Source organism: Hypomesus transpacificus, chromosome 2 (genome assembly GCF_021917145.1).
Source record: "Hypomesus transpacificus isolate Combined female chromosome 2, fHypTra1, whole genome shotgun sequence".
Classification (NCBI taxonomy): domain Eukaryota; kingdom Metazoa; phylum Chordata; class Actinopteri; order Osmeriformes; family Osmeridae; genus Hypomesus; species Hypomesus transpacificus.
Window position 1 is genome coordinate 212,453 of NC_061061.1, and position 21,841 is coordinate 234,293.

Below are 21,841 nucleotides of genomic sequence, written 5' to 3' on the forward strand. Positions count from 1 at the left end.
CATCACCACAGATGGAGGTTCATACCCTTGTAATTCCAATAAAACTGTAGTGGTGTGTGTACGTGTGTGTGTGTGCGTAAATACAACACAAACATCATAACAGTGAATTAAACCAAAATCAACTCCTGAAAGCAGATCAGTCCTGCTGAATAATAAATGTGGCACACGTCCACACGAGCAAAAGCCAAACGTTTTCTCTTCCAGAACAAAACAACATCAACCATTAAAAAGCAAGTGCAGAGTGTCATGTTTCTGAGCTGGAACCAGTTACAGAATCTACAGCAGCTTAGTGTATGAATGGAGGCCATCCATCTGTAACCCTAACCATAACCCCATCTCTAATGGGACACCTGGCTGAGCACAGTCTGGAGGACAGGGCCAAGACACAGTCTGGAGGACAGGGTCATGACACAGCCTGGAGGACAGGGCCAGGACACAGCCTGGGGGACAGGGCCAGGACACAGCCTGCAGGACAGGGTCAGGACACAGCCTGGAGGACAGGGCCAGGACACAGCCTGCAGGACAGGGTCAGGACACAGCCTGGGGGACAGGGCCAGGACACAGCCTGCAGGACAGGGCCAGGACACAGCCTGGAGGACAGGGTCAGGACACAGCCTGGGGGACAGGGCCAGGACACAGCCTGCAGGACAGGGCCAGGACACAGCCTGCAGGACAGGGTCAGGACACAGCCTGGGGGACAGGGCCAGGACACAGCCTGCAGGACAGGGCCAGGACACAGCCTGGAGGACAGGGTCAGGACACAGTCTGCAGGACAGGGTCAGGACACAGCCTGCAGGACAGGGTCAGGACACAGCCTGGGGGACAGGGCCAGGACACAGCCTGCAGGACAGGGCCAGGACACAGCCTGGAGGACAGGGTCAGGACACAGTCTGCAGGACAGGGTCAGGACACAGCCTGCAGGACAGGGTCAGGACACAGCCTGCAGGACAGGGCCAGGACACAGCCTGCAGGACAAGGCCAGGACACAGCCTGGAGGACAGGGCCAGGACACAGCCTGGAGGACAAGGCCAGGACACAGCCTGGAGGACAGGGTCAGGACACAGCCTGGGGGACAGGGCCAGGACACAGCCTGCAGGACAGGGCCAGGACACAGCCTGCAGGACAGAGCTAGGACACAGCCTGCAGGACAGGGCCAGGACACAGCCTGCAGGACAGGGCCAGGACACAGCCTGCAGGACAGAGCTAGGACACAGCCTGCAGGACAGGGCCAGGACAGGAGGCTGGCCAGGGAAGCTGGCATGGCAAGCGAGTTGCACCCTGGCTGTCCCCCCATCATCACCCTGCCGGGCCGGAGAGGAGAGGAAGTCTATAATCACAGAATGACTGAATAAAGAGGTATTGGCCTCTGCCTTTCCATATCACTGTGTCTCTCTTCATCGCTTTCTCCCTCTCTCTCTCCCTCTTTCTCTCCCTCTCCCTCTTTCTCAGAGAGAAGGACACAGAGAGAGCAGAGAGAATCTCATCTCAGACTAACACAGAGCAGAGTGGATGGACAAAAGGCCAAACAGGAAGTGTTTAATTCACTAGAGAATGTTCCCTGCTGGCGGTGCGTCTCCGTGGAGACGGGAGAGTGGTCCAAGCTGCGCTGAGATCCTTGCTGATGACATCATCACGCTACACAGGCCTGTCCTCTCATGGATGCATGCTCCTCCTCCTCCTCGTGTTCCTCCTCCTCCTCCTTATGTTCCTCCTTCTCCTCATGTCTGCTCCTCCTACAGACAGACTCCGGAGCAGCTAGAAATCATCTCAGAGGTTGAGCGTGGTTTAAAAAGTTGAGCGCAGCCGTAGACAGCTGCTGAACCCGCCCCGCCCGTCCCCACGCAGCCGGGAGGAGGAACCAATCCTACACACACCTAGGGAGGGCCACAGGCCAGGCCCGACCCTGTCACCAGACATGACTGACAGTCCTTGGGACGAATGAGATGGCAGAGGAGCAGGTCCATCAGTCAGAGGAGGGGCAGCTCTTGGTAGAGCTGGTAGGTGATCGGTCTTCAGACATGATTGACAGGTGTGTACTGTGGGCTGGAGTTTGGGGGGTTTACAGAGTTGGAAGCTGCTGTGTGTGATTGGCCGTTAGTGGTGATTGACAGGTGTGGTGTGTAGTGAGAGGGCGGGGCTTACAGGAAGCTGCTGCGTGTGATTGGCCGTTAGTGGTGACTGACAGGTGTGGTGTGGTGAGGGCTTACCGAACTGAGGTCCAGGCTGGAGCGGACCCAGTCTCTGGCATCAGCGTACTCCTCCAGCAGGCCCATGATGAACAGAGTATCCAGAGAATCCACGATGGACGCTCCCCTCAGACCACCTGGAACACACAGCAGGGGTCAGCTTGAACACACACACACACACATACTCACAGACCCCTACACAAGCATACACACACTCACACACACAGACAGATGCAGACACATACACACCAACCTGCATCTGATGCAAGACCACAGCAACTTGCATGAAAGACTGGGATTATGATCAGGAACTGGTTTGAAGCTTGAAAAATATGCTAATGAATATCATACCTTTGGGCAACAATACACTCTGGGACCAATATGCTAGAAAACCCAGAAAGAGAAAGGAGAGGAGAGAGAGAGGGGGGGAGAGGGGAGAGGAGAGAGATAGGTGATAGGAGAGGAGGAGAAAGAGAGGGGAGAGAGACAGGTCATATGACAGATGAGAGGAGAGAGAACAGACAGGAGAGAGAGGGAAGAGGGAGAGGGAAGAAAGGGGAGGAGAGGAGGGAGGGGGGAGAGGGAGAGGGAGGGGGGAGAGTGAGAGGGAGGGAGGAGGGAGAGGGAGAGGGAGAGGGAGAGGGAGAGGGAGAGGGAGAGGGAGAGGGAGAGGGAGAGGGAGAGGGAGAGGGAGAGGGAGAGGGAGGAGGGAGAGTGAGAGGGAGGAGGAGGGAGGAGGGAGGAGGGAGAGGGAGGAGGGAGAGTGAGAGGGAGGAGGGAGAGGGAGGAGGGAGAGGGAGGAGGAGGGAGGAGGGAGAGGGAGAGGGAGAGGGAGAGGGAGGAGGAGGGAGGAGGGAGGAGGGAGGAGGGAGAGGGAGAGGGAGAGGGAGGAGGAGGGAGGAGGGAGGAGGGAGAGGGAGAGGGAGAGGGAGAGGGAGAGGGAGAGGGAGAGGGAGAGGGAGAGGGAGAGGGAGGAGAGAGGAGGGAGGAGAGAGAAGGTAGGAGAAAGGAGAGAGGAGGGAGGAGGGAGGAGAGAGGAGGGAGGAGAGAGGAGAGAGGAGAGAGGAGAGAGGAGGGAGGAGAGAGGAGGCTTCCTGCCAGGCTGTGCCATGAGTGGCAAGAGAGAGGGCCGCCATCCAATCTGACCCCTGACCCCGTAGCACATGCAGGTCAGCTGACCAGCAGAAAGGGCAGAGGTTGGCATGGCTGCCAGACTGGAGATTGGAGCCATATGGCGTTCCAGTGGCCTTCTTCCCCCACAGCTCCACTCATACATAACACAACAGCTCTGCATGTTCTACAGTTTATGTGTTTGGGAACAGCCCCCCTCCTAGGGCACTAGCAGACCACACTGTCCCTACTGTCTCTCATGTCTCCAAGTACAGCCACTCACCCCCCCTCCACACACACACACACACACACCTCATACCATTCCCCCCCAGCAATACAAAGGTGCTAAACTGGCCTTGTCAGAGAGAGAGGTGGAGAGAGCTGGAGAGAGAGGTAGAGAGAGAGGAAGGGTACTGAACAGAGAGGGAGAGGGAGAGGGAGAGGGAGAGGGAGAGGGAGAGGGAGAGGGAGAGGGAGAGGGAGAGGGAGAGGGAGAGGGAGAGGGAGAGGGAGAGGGAGAGGGAGAGGGAGAGGGAGAGGGAGAGGGAGAGGGGCATGGTCGACCTGCAGCCAAACACATGTAGTTCTGTACAGGATCCATGTGGTGGGCTGGGAATTGATCAGCACCAAGACACAGACACGCAGACAGAGAGTCAGAGAGTCAGAGAGTCAGAGAGTCAGAGAGTCAGAGAGTCAGAGAGTCAGAGACACAGAGGGTCAGAGTCAGAGAGACAGTCAGAGAGTCAATGAGACAGAATGACAGTGAGTCAGAAAGTCAGTGTCAGAGAGTCAGAGTCTCAGAGTCTCAGTCTCAGAGAGTCAGGTAACACTACCCTCAAAGATGACACTTAATTTATTCATTGGTTGTGCTCAAGCCTTAATTCTCTGTCATATATGTTTATTCTTTTTGTTTCTTTTTGCCCCCCTGAGGATCCGTCAATATTTGGACGGTCGGTGTTAGAAGTTTCGTCTTGGTAGCGATTGAGTTGCTTGTATTTTTATTTACGTTCTGTTGCACAGTTTAGGTTGAAATGACGTTTTTGTGGCAAAAAGTGCCTTGTGTCAACGAAGGGAACTCAGTGCTAGCCTACGTCACAACGTCAGCACACGTTACCAACGATGCATGGATACAACGTGAATAGATATGCTGTTGCACAACGAGTATCGTATCGTGCCGTGGTGTACTAGCAGCATATGTACATTCAAGCAAATCAAGGCTTGCATGTACAAATACATTATATCATGTATTTCAACTCAAGCTTGTGTGGTGCATCGCTGTCTTCAATACCACAGCATAAACTTTATGTCAAAAGAAACTTTCAAATTTCCGGCGCATTCAAACAATCACAAACAGCAGCTAGCTTGCTTGTAGCAAACTTCTTTTGAATGAGCCATTTCTCCCTAAATAGATGTAAAGCTTACTTACGTTTTTGGGGGCATATTTTCAGTTAGCAGATGGTACTGTTTGAATCGCGATTCCATCGGAAATACTGTCGGTGACAACGTTGTTACAGTAGCTTTTTTCAAAGGGGGTTAATGAATGATGCAATATGAGTAACGTTAGGCTAAATGCTTGAAAAATGTCACTAGAAGAGAAAAACGGAAGGGGACGGACCCACCTGCAACCGACGCAAGCAAGCACACCCTACACTATCCCCAGACATGGTACCTTCTCTAGTTTAGTTTGTTCTGCATCCAGTTCTACCGCTGGAGTCTGTTCTCACAGGACACAGGACCCCCGATCAGTGCCCAAGGCACTGAAGGTTACCATGACGAATTACGAGGGAAAGCAGAAGGAAGGAAGGCTCCCGCATGGCCCATAGACTTATACAGTACACACAGCGAGCCTGCTCTTTAAAGAGGACGTTACACACAGCGAGCCTGCTCTTTAAAGAGGACGTTACACACAGCGAGCCTGCTCTTTAAAGAGGACGTTACACACAGCGAGCCTGCTCTTTAAAGAGGACGTTACACACAGCGAGCCTGCTCTTTAAAGAGGACGTTACACACAGCGAGCCTGCTCTTTAAAGAGGACGTTACACACAGCGAGCCTGCTCTTTAAAGAGGACGTTACACACAGCGAGCCTGCTCTTTAAAGAGGACGTTACACACAGCGAGCCTGCTCTTTAAAGAGGGCGTTACACACAGCGAGCCTGCTCTTTAAAGAGGGCGTTACCATCCATTTCTATGGAAAGTGCTCAGTGCAGTGAGACAAGCAACACCTCAAAATGGACCGCTCCATCTTTCCAGTTCCGGCTCGTCCGGTCTTGCACAGAACAGCGGCTCGCTTTGCTCCTAGCTCCGAGACTCGTACCATAGAGTTATATCAGAGCCTGTTTAAGGACAGCCTGCCCACTCACTATTAAGCCCCATTGTACCGAATTTTGTTGCAGTTACACCAGAGTTCCACTGGGAGTGATTCGGTCGAGTGCAAAATTAATGGGAGTCTATGGAGCTAAACGGATACATTTGTCTCTTTCACCTGATTGTCGTTGAGAAATCTCAGATTTTATTGTAGTTTTTGCATGTTCAACATGGATTACAGAGCGAAAGTTGAACGAACGAGTACTTATGTCCTTTCGATTTCTTACAGGGTAAATCGTTGTTGCCCATAACACGCTAGCATTCTGTTAATGAATGCTGATTGGTTAGTGAAGGACTGACTACGACCAGAGATCCCGCTTGATGGCATCCGAAGCAGAACCAGAATGTCAGAGCATTACCAAAATTAGCAACAACATTAGCAAGCCAAAACTCTTTCTAGCATGTGTATTGACAGGAAGAGCCTAACCTGTCAGCTGTGTTGTCGATGCCTCGAGAGTAAAGTGGAAGTAACCAGAGGTTGCCGTCAAGCAGTAGCTCTGGTCGTACAATATCTATGACGTCAATTACATTTTAAAAGTTTTTTTAGAACAGAAAGGCGACTTCTAAAAATATAACACCCAGCAGTGTGTATTTCTTTTGCCTCCCCTTTTCAATTAAGAATTCAAATTTCTAAACAAAAAATTATATCCTGAAAAAAGATTTTGAGGGGTATTAGCTCCTTAGACTTCCATTGATTCTGAAATGCAATACCACCAACATCCACCAGAGCCGTTACCTCAAGCTGAGGAGTGGAGGTCTGGCATGGCCAATTAGAGAGGAGGATACGGGCGGGTGTTACCAGGGCGACGGAGAGAGGATTGTTCCTGCAGACCAGAGCAGGAGGTGGGCTGAGGAGCAGGTCAGTCAGCCATCAAGCCTGGGCACAGCAGGGGGCCACACACTCACACACTCTCTCACACAAACTACCAACCAATCACACACGCACACACTGCCAACCAATCAGTGCAGGTTTGTGGGAATATGGAAGCTTGAAGCACAACTACTTGAAGGTTCTAATCTAGATTTGGACTGATGCAGTTCAGTGAAGCACAATAGAGCTAATCTCATTAACATTCATGTTAACACATACATGAATTAGACTGTTTAGCTACTCAGGTGATGTTGCATTGTACATGTTTATGCGTGCGGTAAATGTGTGTGTGCATGAGTGTGTGTGCATGGGTGTGTGTGAAGAGGGTGCATATAAAGCTATATGCCAGGGTCATTCATCAAAGCTGTCAGCAGACAGGCAGGCAGGCAGGCAGGCAGGCAGTGGAGGAGTTGGGTAGGATGTGTTAGAGTCTGGATCCACATGATCAATCACTTCTCTCACATCTGTGTGTGTGAGCTTCAACATCACTGGCCTTGCTCCCACACACACACGCACGCACCCACACACACGCACACACGCACACACACACACAAATATATACGCACGCACACCCACGCACACACACAAATAAATACGCACGCACACAGTCTAGAAACATTTTGGTTATCCACCTCAAGGGATAAGTTCTACTCCACGAAGTGATCAGACCTGTGAACAGGTACGTACACACACATACACACACTCTCTCACACACATTATCACACACTCTCTCACACACACATACACACACTCTCTCACATCTTTCATGGAGGCAGCCGCAGTCATGCACAGCATCAACAAAGGGAAACATTTCTAACTGCAGTACAGCTGATGACAGTGGGCAGGTCAGCACAACTGGGCTGTCAGACTGAGGAAGACCATGTTGGGTCAGCAGGTAATGTATGATAGAGTATTGCTAAACGTTTATAAAACATCTATATATCTATATTACACGTAGTTATCATATGAAACGTTGAGATGTGTATTAGGAAAAGCCCGTAGGACTGCAGAAAGAAGTTAGCCAGGGGCCTCAGAGGGAGTAGAGTGTCTCTGAAGGAACTAGACTACATCACAAATATACATCACCTGCTCTGATCACCACCAGAGCCCACCTGCTCTGATCACCACCAGAGCTCACCTGCTCTGATCACCAGAGCTCACCTGCTCTGATCACCACCAGAGCTCACCTGCTCTGATCACCAGAGCTCACCTGCTCTGATCACCTGCTCTGATCACCTGCTCTGATCACCAGAGCTCACCTGCTCTGATCACCACCAGAGCTCACCTGCTCTGATCACCTGCTCTGATCACCATCAGAGCCCACCTGCTCTGATCACCTGCTCTGATCACCACCAGAGCCCACCTGCTCTGATCACCTGCTTTGATCACCACCAGAGCCCACCTGCTCTGATCACCTGCTCTGATCACCACCTGAGCTCACCTGCTCTGATCACCTGCTCTGATCAACTGCTCTGATCACCTGCTCTGATCACCACCAGAGCCCACCTGCTCTGATCACCTGCTCTGATCACCACCAGAGCCCACCTGCTCTGATCACCACCAGAGTTCACCTGCTCTGATCACCTGCTCTGATCACCTGCTCTGATCACCTGCTCTGATCACCACCAGAGCCCACCTGCTCTGATCACCTGCTCTGATCACCACCAGAGCCCACCTGCTCTGATCACCTGCTCTGATCACCATCAGAGCCCACCTGCTCTGATCACCTGCTCTGATCACCACCAGAGCCCACCTGCTCTGATCACCACCAGAGCCCACCTGCTCTGATCACCAGAGCTCACCTGCTCTGATCACCACCAGAGCCCACCTGCTCTGAACACCACCAGAGCCCACCTGCTCTGATCACCTGCTCTGATCACCTGCTCTGATCACCACCTGAGCTCACCTGCTCTGATCACCACTAGGTCCAGTAGAAGGTTTTCTGAGGTTAATTGCAGGTGAATTAAACTTTGAGTGAGGTTGATGATGCAATGCTGTGACAAACCAAGGTGTAGTAGGTTAAGCCTGAGTACAGTTCTAGAATAGAAATCCCCGACCTATGCAACATCAGCATTAATGTAAATGGGCTTGTTCTTTCTAGAACAAAGATCCAATGGGAAATATGACCAATGATGATGTCAGGAATTTGTGAGAATGTGAGATAGGTTCGCAAAGGAGGGGGTTGGAACATGTAAGTGAACCAAACACCCAACTTGGGAGAGAGAGTTTGGCCACAGGCCTGAAGCTATGTCCCGCTGCTTTGATCTGGAGTTAAAGCTGCTACGTGTTTGAAACTGCTAAGAACTCTGTGTTATTTCATCTGAAGAGCCAGTGAACTTGAACTTGGAATTAGACTAGAAACTGAACAAGATATGAATCCACAACAAGACGTGGACAGACACTCATCTCAGCAGCCGTCTTGTCTCATTAACACCGCAGGTTTAACATTGAACAGATGACAACTAAAAGTGTAACAATGTTCTCAGTGAACCAGCCTCGCATTGGGTTGTCAAGGTGATCCTGATCAACTCGGAGTGGCATTAATTGCGGCGCCTTTGTGACCTCTGACTGTGTGACCCGTAAACTTGGTGTTGACGTTAAAGCAGCTCATTAGCCAGGAGGGAGAAGAGGCTGTGGAGGGAGGCGAGGTTAGAGGCTGAGGAGGGAGGCGAGGTTAGAGGCTGAGGAGGGAGGCGAGGTTAGAGGCTGTGTGAGGACGTGGGTGAGACACTCCCCTGGAAGAGAGGGAGGAGGGTGAGGAGAGAGAGAGGAGAGAAGGAAGAGAAGGAAGGAGAGAATGAGGGAGGAGAGAAAGAGAGGAGAGGAGAGGGAGGAGAGAGAGGAGAGGGAGAGAGAGAGAGAGAGAGAGAGAGAGAGAGAGAGAGAGAGAGAGAGGAGGGAAAGGGATGAGAGAGAGATGTGTGGGGGGTGCACGTTAAATGAGAGGAAGACAACAGGGTGGTCATAAATCAATGATGACTTTCTGCAGTGGGGGAAATCAATCCTCAGGTTAGTGTTTCTGAAGGGACTGATGGACAGACTTGATGTGGACTGTTTATAAACAACTAGTGGGGATGAATCTCGCCTGTAAATATGTTAACCTTCACCAATACTCCACCTCCCTCCTCATCCCCCCTCTTCCTCCCTCTCCTCCTTTTCTCCAGCAAGACAAACTACAGCCTGTGGTTCCACAGTCACATGATTTCCTCAGAATCTGAATCTAGTTATTTGCCAAGTAAGTTTACAGATACAAGGAAGTGTGCCTAAGTTTTGGTAGGTTGGTGCATAACAGTAAACATGGTAAGTATAAATACAAAGAAAGATCAAATAAATACTGTAGGTAAAGGCATAATATAAAATACATGGGGCCCGATCTTGCACCAAGCACAATTGACTTAGTCAATGATGCAGGTGTCATTCCTAGTTTGCACTCGACGCAAAGCAGACTTTTCCCTCCACAGACGCACATCGAAATGACTTTGCGCTCCCGTGGGCGGTTCAGCGGCAAAGGAGGCGTGTTCCGCCGCAAACGTTTCCTGGTGCTATTTTGCAGTTTCAGAAAAACAATTTCCGCCACTGACCAGGAAAAACGTGGTCTACAGTCAATGGCGCGTTATTCTGATTATTTTAAGAGCGCAAGCTTGGTCCGTGCGCACTGCTGGCGAGGCCAGGGTCTTCTTTCTGCAAAGCTGCGTTACATAGTTTTGATTTATGGTGTGTTTGTTTCTCGCATCTCCATCAGAATCCGGTTTATTCGCCATATAGCCCATGTTACACAAATACGGAATTTACTGTGGCAGGAAGGTGCAAACATTAAACATATACGGGTCTTAAATTAAGTAAAAAGTACAATAGTTAAACTAATTTTAAGAACGAAACAATTAAAAAATATAACAATTTATATATATATTTAATAAGAAATTGAATGAGCAGACCACGTCTGTTTCATGTCCGTCACACGTGAACGGGCAATTTAGCGAAATGAGAAAAGGAAAACTGCTCTGCCTTTCCCATACAATGTCACTTCTCTATCTGTTACGGCCCTGACTAGAACGTCGGTCTCCTCGGGTGTGAACCGCTCCTGACGTCCGCCTGGCAAATCTGCCGTTAAAATAGCAATCCGCCATGTAACTAGTGCGCCTGCTCAGGGAATGTGAGATGACGCTCTGATTGGTTTATTGCACGTTACGCCCAAACCACACCCATTAGCAATGTAGCTACTTCAGACAAACCCTTTTTAGATTTGCGCCAGGCACAGAGTCATTTATCCCGCCGGAAAAATAGCAACCAAGTTAGAGTCCCGCCCACAAAGTTACTCGCGCTTTGCGTTTTGATACTAAGTTTCAGATTGTCAAAATATGGGCCCAAGATATTTAAAGTAAGATAAAAAAAACAAATTCTAATAAATGATTTTATGAAATGTGTACAATATGACAGTGGTCAAATAGTAAAAAGAAGAGCCATACAGTTATAGATACAAGAAGATGTACAGGCAGGAACAACAGAGATCAAGTCTTCTGCTCACACACTCTGGTCTTACTCAGGACAGGGACCCTAACCCTGTCACTCTGGTCTCACTCAGGACAGGGGACCTAACCCTGTCACTCTGGTCTCACTCAGGACAGGGGACCTAACCCTGTCACTCTGGTCTCACTCAGGACAGGGGACCTAACCCTGTCACTCTGGTCTCACTCAGGACAGGGGACCTAACCCTGTCACTCTGGTCTCACTCAGGACAGGGGACCTAACCCTGTCATTCTGGTCTCACTCAGGACAGGGGACCTAACCCTGTCACTCTGGTCTCACTCAGGACAGGGGACCTAACCCTGTCATTCTGGTCTCACTCAGGACAGGGGACCTAACCCTGTCACTTTGGTCTCACTCAAGACAGGGGACCTAACCCTGTCACTCTGGTCTCACTCAGGACAGGGGACCCTAACCCTGTCATTCTGGTCTCACTCAGGACAGGGGACCCTAACCCTGTCATTCTGGTCTCAACTCAGGACAGGGGACCTAACCCTGTCACTCTGGTCTCACTCAGGACAGGGGACCTAACCCTGTCACTCTGGTCTCACTCAGGACAGGGGACCTAACCCTGTCACTCTGGTCTCAACTCAGGACCTAACCTAACTCTCCAAGCACCATATCTTCAACTCTAATCTAAAATGTGATTTACTGTACACAGAAAAGTGCTTAAAAGGCTTTCTGTGTCTGCGTCTAATAGATTATGTCCCGAGAGAAATGTTTACTGACTCATCAGACTGAGGAAGAGAGAGTGTGTGACAGAGAGACAGAGAGAGAGAGAGAAAGAGAGAGAGAGAGAGAGATGGAGGGAGAGAGAGAGAGGAGGATGGAGGGAGAGAGAGGGAGATGGAGGGAGAGATAGCGTGAGAGAGGGAGATGGATGGAGGGAGACAGATTGAGGGAGAGAGAGAGTGAGAGAGAGGGAAGGACGGAGGGAGAGCGATAGTGTGAGGGAGGGAGAGATAAAAAGAGAGATAGAATGCAACAGAGTGGGAGAAAGAAAGAGGGCGATAGAGAGATAGAAATAGGGAAGGACAGCAATGGAGAGAGAGACTGAGAGAAGGTGTAGAGAGATAGAGAGAACTGTCCATTAGCCATGAGCAAGATACAGAGGGAGAGAAGGACAGAGGGAGAGAGAGAGTGAGGGAGGAGGCAGTGAGAGAGAGGAGGGAGGGACAGGGAGGGAGGGAAGAAGAGAAGGAGTGAGGGAGAGAGAAAGAGAGAGTGAGAGAGAGAGGGAGGGAGTTACGGAGGGAGGGAAGAAGAGAAGGAGGGAGGGAGAGAGAAAGAGAGAGTGAGAGAGAGAGGGAGGGAGTTACGGAGGGAGGGAAGAAGAGAAGGAGGGAGGGAGAGAGAAAGAGAGAGTGAGAGGGAGGGAGTTACGGAGGGAGGGAAGAAGAGAAGGAGGGAGGGAGGGGTAGAAGGAGGGACGGTCCAGTGTGGTCACACACCAAACACTAAACGCTAGATCCTGTGTTTCTTCACATTTCTGTTGGAAACCAAACAATGAATACAGCCTCGGAGGGAAATTCAAAAACTGCAACTCGGAGGAAATATGATAAAATATTTAATCCTGAAGAGGGAAGTGGGTCAGATGCTGAACACACGGGGGCCAATCAGAGAGCCTGTGGGGGAATTTAGGCCACGCCCCCGCCTGGGGGGAGGAAGTCAGCATGTGTCATTGCTGTCTCCCCCACCAGGCACGGCCAGCAGCCAATCACAGCTTCTCATTTGCATCTTCTCCACACATTAATATCTGGATGCAGGAGGTTGGTGGCAGGCTAATTTTAGACCCCCCCCCCCCCCAACACACACACACACACACACACACTGTTATCCCCAGTAAATGTACTCTGCTCTGCCTGGGATCCAGATGGTAATTGAAGATTAATTCCTGTTTATTTTGAGGAGTCTGAGCAAGGATAGAAAGACAGATAACGTGCAGCAGTGTCTGCGCACACACACACATACTATTTACAGACACACATTGTACACATACACCATCATGTACTCATGCTGTGAACACACATGAACAAACACATCCATACCTTACCACTGAGCTGTACCCATCCCTGCTCTACCACTGAGCTATAACACTGAGCTATACCCATCCCCATGTTCTACCACTGAGCTATACCCATCCCCATGTTCTACCACTGAGCTGTACCCATCCCCATGTTCTACCACTGAGCTATACCCATCCCCATGTTCTACCACTGAGCTATACCCATCCCCATGTTCTACCACTGAGCTATACCCATCCCCATGCTCTACCACTGAGCTATACCCATCCCCATGTTCTACCACTGAGCTATACCCATCCCCATGCTCTACCACTGAGCTATACCCATCCCCATGACACAGAGTTTCTGGAGATGAACACTGTCCCTGGTCCAGCCACTGCACTGCTGGGTTAAACAGCAGTGATTGTAACCAGACTAGACAGACAGGGGGACTGTGTTGTTTCTCTCGTACACACAGTTACCAGGGACACCAGGAGACAGGGGAGGCAGGGCTGTGATTGGGTGCCTGGGGCCTGCGGCAGGTGCAGGAGAGTAGACAGGAAACAGAGCAGAATTTGCTTCCTGTCAGCCTCTCATCACCACCAGCTGGGCTCTACTGGAGCCCGGCCAATTAGAGTGGGTTTAGGTAACCCGGGAAACCTGTCGATGGGCAGCAGTCGTCAGGTGCAGAGGAAGCCACGTCACATCACTACTGCACACACACCTGGGGGAGACACGCACACATAGGTACGTGTACACACACTTACACAGGTATGTACACACGCGCACACACACACACACAGGTACGTGCACATAAACACACACACACAGGTACACAGACACACACATTCTCCTCCCTCCCTCCCTCCCTCCCCCCCTCCCTCCCTCCCTCCCTCCTCTTGTTGTTCCAGGAGAGCCAGATGCTCCTGGCAGCTGTGTGGGTTTCTCCTTTCCTCTGAAGTGAGGCCCAGACCGTGTCTGTGTGTGTGTCTGTGTCTAGGGCAGCCTTACAGGAGGACAGCCTTACAGGAGGGCAGCCTTACAGCCTTACAGGAGGGCAGCCTTACAGCCTTACAGGAGGACAGCCTTACAGCCTTACAGGAGGGCAGCCTTACAGCCTTACAGGAGGGCAGCCTTACAGGAGGGCAGCCTTACAGCCTTACAGGAGGACAGCCTTACAGCCTTACAGGAGGACAGCCTTACAGCCTTACAGAAGGACAGCCTTACAGCCTTACAGGAGGACAGCCTTACAGGAGGACAGCCTTACAGCCTTACAGGAGGGCAGCCTTACAGCCTTACAGGAGGACAGCCTTACAGGAGGACAGCCTTACAGCCTTACAGGAGGGCAGCCTTACAGGAGGACAGCCTTACAGGAGGACAGCCTTACAGCCTTACAGGAGGACAGCCTTACAGGAGGACAGCCTTACAGGAGGACAGCCTTACAGCCTTACAGGAGGACAGCCTTACAGGAGGACAGCCTTACAGCCTTACAGGTAGGGGTGTCACGATACCAAAAATTCAGTAGTCGGTGCCAATACCATTAAAATAACACGATTCTCGATGCCAATTTCGATACCATGGTAAAAAAAAAGAGGATTGTCTAAGATTCCATGTAGGCTACTTGAACCATGAACTTCTTTAAAATATTTGAAAAATAGCTAAATGTCCTACAAAGACATACAAAACATGTGCAATAGAGCATAGCACAACATAATAAAGTGCAATTAAGCCATTCAGCTAACAAGATGAACATGACATGAATTTACCTTCTAAGCTTTGGGGTAACGTTAAAACTACAGCTAACCTAAACTATGTACATAAGCCATTGTAACACACGTGCCCACCATCTCAAACATCATGTAACGTGTATTTTAGTATGACAGATTAAACAAACAGAAAAAGAGCATTCTTTGGATGTATTCAGAATTTCGCCGCGACTTCAACAAACATTGATTTATTTTGTATGATGCCAGATGTTAGCATCGGTGCTGCGCCTCTTCTGGAACTGAATCAGAACTTGCCTTGAAATCTTTAAACAAATCCAGATGACGATCTTTCAGGTGCTTAGCTAAATTGGAAGTATTCCCCCTTGGTCTGAAGACTGCGGTAGCATTTTTTGCATAATGGCCTCTGCGGATTAATTATAACGCCACGGTCATCTGCCTCAAACGCAAACTACTTTTTTTGCCTTTCTTGTCAACAAGTCGAAGCAGGGTGATCACTAAAGCAGCAGTTGTTATCTTGTTTTTCTGAATGTAAACGTCGACTGGAACACTCCTGAAGGCGCAGCACCGATGCTAACATCTGGCATCGGCGCTCACGGTACTTACGGTGCTTCAAAAAAATGGGCATCGTCGGTGTTTTGTTATTTTAGCATCGGAAGGTACCGTAAGTATCGGTTCTCGTGACATCCCTACTTACAGGAGGGCAGCCTTACAGGAGGACAGCCTTACAGCCTTACAGGATGGCAGCCTTACAGGAGGACAGCCTTACAGGAGGACAGCCTTACAGGAGGACAGCCTTACAGGAGGACAGCCTTACAGGATGGCAGCCTTACAGCCTTACAAGAGGGCAGCCTTACAGCCTTACAAGAGGGCAGCCTTACAGGAGGACAGCCTTACAGGAGGGCAGCCTTACAGCCTTACAAGAGGGCAGCCTTACAGGAGGACAGCCTTACAGGAGGGCAGCCTTACAGCCTTACAAGAGGGCAGCCTTACAGGAGGACAGCCTTACAGGAGGGCAGCCTTACAGCCTTACAAGAGGGCAGCCTTACAGGAGGGCAGCCTTACAGGAGGACAGCCTTACAGCCTTACAGGAGGGCAGCCTTACAGGAGGACAGCCTTACAGGAGGGCAGCCTTACAGCCTTACAAGAGGGCAGCCTTACAGGAGGGCAGCCTTACAGCCTTACAGGAGGGCAGCCTTACAGGAGGACAGCCTTACAGGAGGACAACCTTACAGCCTTGCAGGAGGGCAGCCTTACAGCCTTACAGGAGGACAGCCTTACAGGAGGACAGCCTTACAGTAGGACAGCCTTACAGGAGGGCAGCCTTACAGCCTTACAGGAGGACAGCCTTACAGCCTTACAGGAGGACAGCCTTACAGGAGGACAGCCTTACAGCCTTACAGGAGGGCAGCCTTACAGGAGGACAGCCTTACAGGAGGACAGCCTTACAGGAGGACAGCCTTACAGCCTTACAGGAGGGCAGCCTTACAGCCTTACAGGAGGGCAGCCTTACAGGAGGACAGCCTTACAGTAGGACAGCCTTACAGGAGGGCAGCCTTACAGCCTTACAGTAGGGCAGCCTTACAGGAGGGCAGCCTTACAGCCTTACAGGAGGACAGCCTTACAGGAGGGCAGCCTTACAGCCTTACAGGAGGACAGCCTTACAGCCTTACAGGAGGACAGCCTTACAGCCTTACAGGAGGGCAGCCTTACAGCCTTACAGGAGGGCAGCCTTACAGGAGGACAGCCTTACAGCCTTACAGGAGGGCAGCCTTACAGGAGGGCAGCCTTCATGAGGGGAGCCTCATTAAGCCTCCTCCATCAGCCTCCTCCATCCCCCTCATCCAACCTCCTCCACCTCCGCAAACCTCAGCTCTCTCTCCCCCTCTCAGTGTTCTCTCTGGTCTCTCTCTCCTCCTCTCAGCCCTCTCCTCTCTCCTGGTCCATCTCTCTCCTGCTCCTAACCCCTCTCCTGGTCTCTCTCTCACCTCCTCTCAGCCCTCTCCTGGTCTCTGTCTCCCCTCCTCTCAGCCCTCTCCTGGTCTCTATCTCCTGCTCCTAACCCTTCTCCTGGTCTCTCTCTCCCCTCCTCTCAGCCCTCTGCTGTCAGGGTGAAAACATCATGTCCTCTAAGGACAGGAAGCATAACGGGCTGCTGTCTATCTAACAGAGAGATTGACACCCCTGGTTCAGTTGAATGAAATTCTAAAGGACTTATGCAAATGCATTATATATACGCTGCACAAAATACCGCTAGAAACTGAAATGAATTGTGTGTGCATGTGTGTATGTGTGTGCACGTGTGTGGGTTTGAGGGGAGGAGACTCAGAGGACAGAAAAAATTCATGCTTTACATGTTCTACTATTTCTAGGATGTGTAAGATTGACTCGTTTAGGAACACTGGAACCAACTGATGGCCTGAACCCCCCCCCTCCCCACACACACACACACACACACACACACACCAGCGAATAGATGAGCTAAGAAGTGGAGGGTTTAGTCTGATGAAGAGACCAAGGTTAAAAATGGCCTCCACAACAGAGCAGACTGGACCTGCCTCCACACCACAGCAGACTGGACCCTCCTCCACACCACAGGAGATTGGACCTGCCTCCACACTAGAACAGACTGGTCCTGCCTCCACACCACAGCAGACTGGTCCTGCCTCCACACCACAGCAGACTAGTCCTGCTCCTGCCTCCACACCACAGGAGACTGGACCTGCCTCCACACCAGAACAGACTGGTCCTGCCTCCACACCACAGCAGTCTGGTCCTGCCTCCACACCACAGCAGAGCAGACTGGACCTGCCTCCACACCAGAACAGACTGGTCCTGCCTCCACACCACAGCAATCTGGTCCTGCCTCCACACCACAGCAGAGCAGACTGGACCTGCCTCCACACCAGAGCAGACTGGACCTGCCTCCACACCACAGCAGTCTGGTCCTGCCTCCACACCACAGCAGAGCAGACTGGACCTGCCTCCACATCAGAGCAGACTGGACTTGCCTCCACACCACAGCAGACTGGACCTGCCTCCACATCAGAGCAGACTGGACTTGCCTCCACACCAGAGCAGACTGGACCTGCTTCCACACCACAGCAGACTGGTCCTGCCCTCCACATCAGAGCAGAGCAGACTGGACCTGCCTCCACACCAGAGCAGACTGGACCTGCCTCCACACCAGAGCAGACTGGACCTGCCTCCACATCAGAGCAGACTGGACTGGACTTGCCTCCACACCAGAGCAGACTGGAGGAGAGGATGGGGAGGAGAGGATGAGGAGGAGAGGATGGGGAGGGGGGAGGGATGGGGAGGAGGGAGGAAGGATACGGCAGGGGAGGAGAGGATGGGGAGGAGAGGAAGAGGAGGAGAGGATGGGGAGGAGAAGATGGGGAGGAGAGGATGAGGACGAGAGGATGAGGAGGAGAGGATGGGGAGGAGAGGATGAGGAGGAGAGGATAAGGAGGGGAGGATGAGGAGGAGAGGATGAGGAAGAGAGGAAGGATACGGCAGGGGAGGAGAGGATGGGGAGGAGAGGATGAGGAGGAGAGGATGGGGAGGAGAGGATGGGGAGGAGAGGATGAGGAGGAGAGGATGGGGAGGAGAAGATGGGGAGGAGAGGATGGGGAGGAGAGGATGTCTGTCTGAACTCAATCAGCTTTTTCCTCAACGGTTTGAAAATGTCCTGATGCATTCGTTTGATTACAAAGAAACACATGAGGCAATGACAGTTGGTGCCTGTTTGTCTATTCCTGTTAGAAAACATTGAGTGATATCACTACTTCAACATCAATCACATCTAAGTGTTTCTGAATGTCTCTGTAATGGTGTTTATGTTGCACTGAAAGCCCATCACTAGATTTTACCTGCCTTTGGTCGAACTCTGCAATAAACCTGCCAACAGCAGGAGATGATCTGCTGCTATCTCTCTTCGCTCACTCCTTCTGCTGGCTTGCCTCACTAAACTCCACTGCAAAAGGAGGTTTTGCCGCTATCACCAGCATGTTAGCTCAAAGCCAACATGCTAGCTTAAAGCCAACATGCTAGTTTGAAGTCAACATGCTAGTTCAAAGCCAACATGCTAGCTCAAAGCCAACATGCTAGTTTGAAGTCAACATGCTAGCTCAAAGCCAACATGCTAGTTTGAAGTCAACATGCTAGCTCAAAGCCAACATGCCTGCTCAAAGCCAACATGCTAGTTTGAAGTCAACATGCTAGCTCAAAGCCAACATGCCTGCTCAAAGCCAACATGCTGGATCAAAGCCAAAATGTTGGATCAATACCAAAATGCCAACATGCTAACTCAAAGGCTAATTGCTCCTCTCTCACTGCAGAACCTCAGAAATGAACTGAACTCACACATTTCTGGTTCTATCCTACATGCTAGGTTAGCTAGTTCTTTTCCTCCTACATCCAAGGTTAGCTAGCTCCTACCCTCCTACATGTTATCAGGCCCCTGGTCTCTCTCCTGTTACCAGGCCCCTGGTCCCTGGTCTCTCTCCTGTTACCAGGCCCTGGTCCCTGGTCTCTCTCCTGTTACCAGGCCCTGGTCTCTCCTGTTACCAGGCCCCTGGTCCCTGGTCTCTCTCCTGTTACCAGGCCCCTGGTCCCTGGTCTCTCTCCTGTTACCAGGCCCCTGGTCCCTGGTCTCTCTCCTGTTACCAGGCCCCTGGTCCCTGGTCTCTCTCCTGCTACCAGGCCCTGGTCTCTCCTGCTACCAGGCCCTGGTCTCTCTGTGCTACCAGGCCCTGGTCTCTCCCCTGTTACCAGGCCCTGGTCTCTCTCTGTGCTACCAGGCCCTGGTCTCTCTCCTGCTACCAGCCCCTGGTCTCTCTCCTGCTACCAGGCCCTGGTCTCTCTCCTGTTACCAGGCCCTGGTCTCTCTCCTACTACCAGGCCCTGGTCTCTCCCCTGTTACCAGGCCCTGGTCTCTCTGTGCTACCAGGCCCTGGTCTCGGGGATACAGGGAGCAGGAACCAGCTCCAGATACCTTGTCAGACACAGTAATGAGAGCTGTACATCAATCACATGCTCTCTGGAATTGGCTTTCTCCAACATAAGCCATCACAAACATTGTGTCTGAGTGAGTATGTGTTGTGTGTGAGTGTTGTGTGTGAGTGTGTGTTGTGTGTGTGAGAGAGTGTGTGAGAGTGTGTGAGATAGTGTGTGTTTAAGTGAGTGTGTGTGAGATAGTGTGTGTCTGTGTGTGTGTATGTGTGTGTGAGTGTGTATTTGAAGCATGTGTCCCTCCGCCATCCAGAGGATGACACTTAACACAAGATGAAGATGTTTCATAGTAATTATGATGATATGTGTGTTACCTCACTGGCTGAGCATCAAAGTGCAGTGTCTCACTGGGGGAGTGGGGGGGGGGGCAGTGTCTCGCTGGGGGGGGGCTCTCTAACACCCCTCTCTGTTACCCCTCCTTCTCTGTTGCTATGGATATAAATTATATCTTCCACACAGAATGTACACTTAATGGTTTCCCTGGGGGAGGGGGGGGGGGGGTGGAGATAAGGAGGAGAGGAGAGAGGGGTAATAAAGAGGGGTGATAGAGAGGGGTGATAGAGAGGGGTGATAGAGAGGGGTGATAGAGGGTGATAGGGATGGCTGTAAGGGCACAGTCATGGAAAGTTCATATTTGCATATTTCTCAGTTTAACCCTAAAGAGAATCTGCCCCCCCTCACCCCCAAGCCCAGACCTGCCCCTCTAGCCTTCTAACAGGCTTTTTCACCCGCCGGTGCTGCCACGGAGACCAGATGCAAAGCACTCTGGGACATTGCAGAGCAGCTGTGAGCGGGAGCGGAGCAGATGTGGGAGTCGACAGAGACGCTAACAGAGAATGGCTGTGTGTGTGCACACATATGTAAACTGCCACACAGACTTCCTCACACCTGTACTCCTCATTCACACGTCCAGCCTCTCAGAACCACTGCAGTCTCTGCACACCTGGACTGAACACATCTTCGCTGCTCTATACGACATCCCAGTCACCCGAACCAGAGGCAAACTGGAAATAATAACACTCAGATTCATCATCAGGACCATCGCTCGCCCAGAAGCCTCACTCCGCCCCCTCCAGCCCATCAGAGGCCCCACTCCGCCCCCTCCAGTCCACCAGAAGCCCCACTCCGCCCCCTCCAGCCCATCAGAGGCCCCACTCCGCCCCCTCCAGCCACACAGAGGCCCCACTCCGCCCCCTCCAGCCCATCAGAGGCCCTACTCCGCCCCCCCCTTCCAGGTGGAGACCCTGGTGCTTCTGGGGGGCTGATTTCTGTCTCCACTGAAGGGCTCGGTTTAATCGCTCCCTGGATGCGCCGGGAGAGGAGAGGTGAAGGGGTCGCCTCATGTCATCTGCTCTGGCCTGATTTGCATTCTGGGACAATTGTGGGAGAAAAGCAGTGACCTGGCGCTCTTTAATTGCATCTCCGGGGAGCGGAGGAGGAAAAGGAGGAGGGGGTATGAGAAGAATCGAGGGAGAGTAGGGGGGGAGAACTTTTGCAGAGAGGAGGGAGTTGGAAGAGGAGGGGTGAGAGGAGGAGGAGTGAGGAGAGAGAGATGCGGGGTGGTAGAAGGAGGAGGAGGAGTGAGAGGAGGAGGGGTGAGGAGAGACATGGGGTGGAGGAAAGAGGAGGAGGAGTGAGAAGAGGAGGGGTGAGGAGAGAAAGAGATGGATGATGGAGGATGGAGGGGTGAGGAGAGAGAAAGATGGATGGTGGAGGATGGAGAGGTGAGGAGAGAGAAAGATGGATGGTGGAGGATGGAGAGGTGAGGAGAGAGAAAGATGGATGGTGTAGGATGGAGAGGTGAGGAGAGAGAAAGATGGATGGTGGAGGATGGAGAGGTGAGGAGAGAGAAAGATGGATGATGGAGGAAGGGAAGAGGGAAAGCTGCTAAAAGGACGAACTAGTGATCAGATAAAGGGCAGGAGGGTATCCCGCAGAGTGAAGGAGAAAGACTATTCATAGATAGAGGTTTTGCCAAAAAGAGGCCTGTTGAAAATCCCATTAGTGGTCACAGGACATCCATTGTATGAGGATCAGAAGCCCTGG

General features: G+C 51.6%; 1 protein-coding gene across 2 annotated transcripts in view; it reads right to left on the minus strand.

Moving 5' to 3' along the window:
• The window catches only part of LOC124483144 (mannosyl-oligosaccharide 1,2-alpha-mannosidase IA), a 98,497-nt gene that overhangs the window by 44,162 nt on the left and 32,494 nt on the right, over window positions 1–21,841 (minus strand). For both annotated transcript variants that reach the window (XM_047043441.1, XM_047043447.1), the window contains exon 3: window positions 2,208–2,323. In XM_047043441.1, the coding sequence (XP_046899397.1) occupies window positions 2,208–2,323 (116 nt within the window). The remainder of the gene's footprint in view (window positions 1–2,207; window positions 2,324–21,841) is intronic.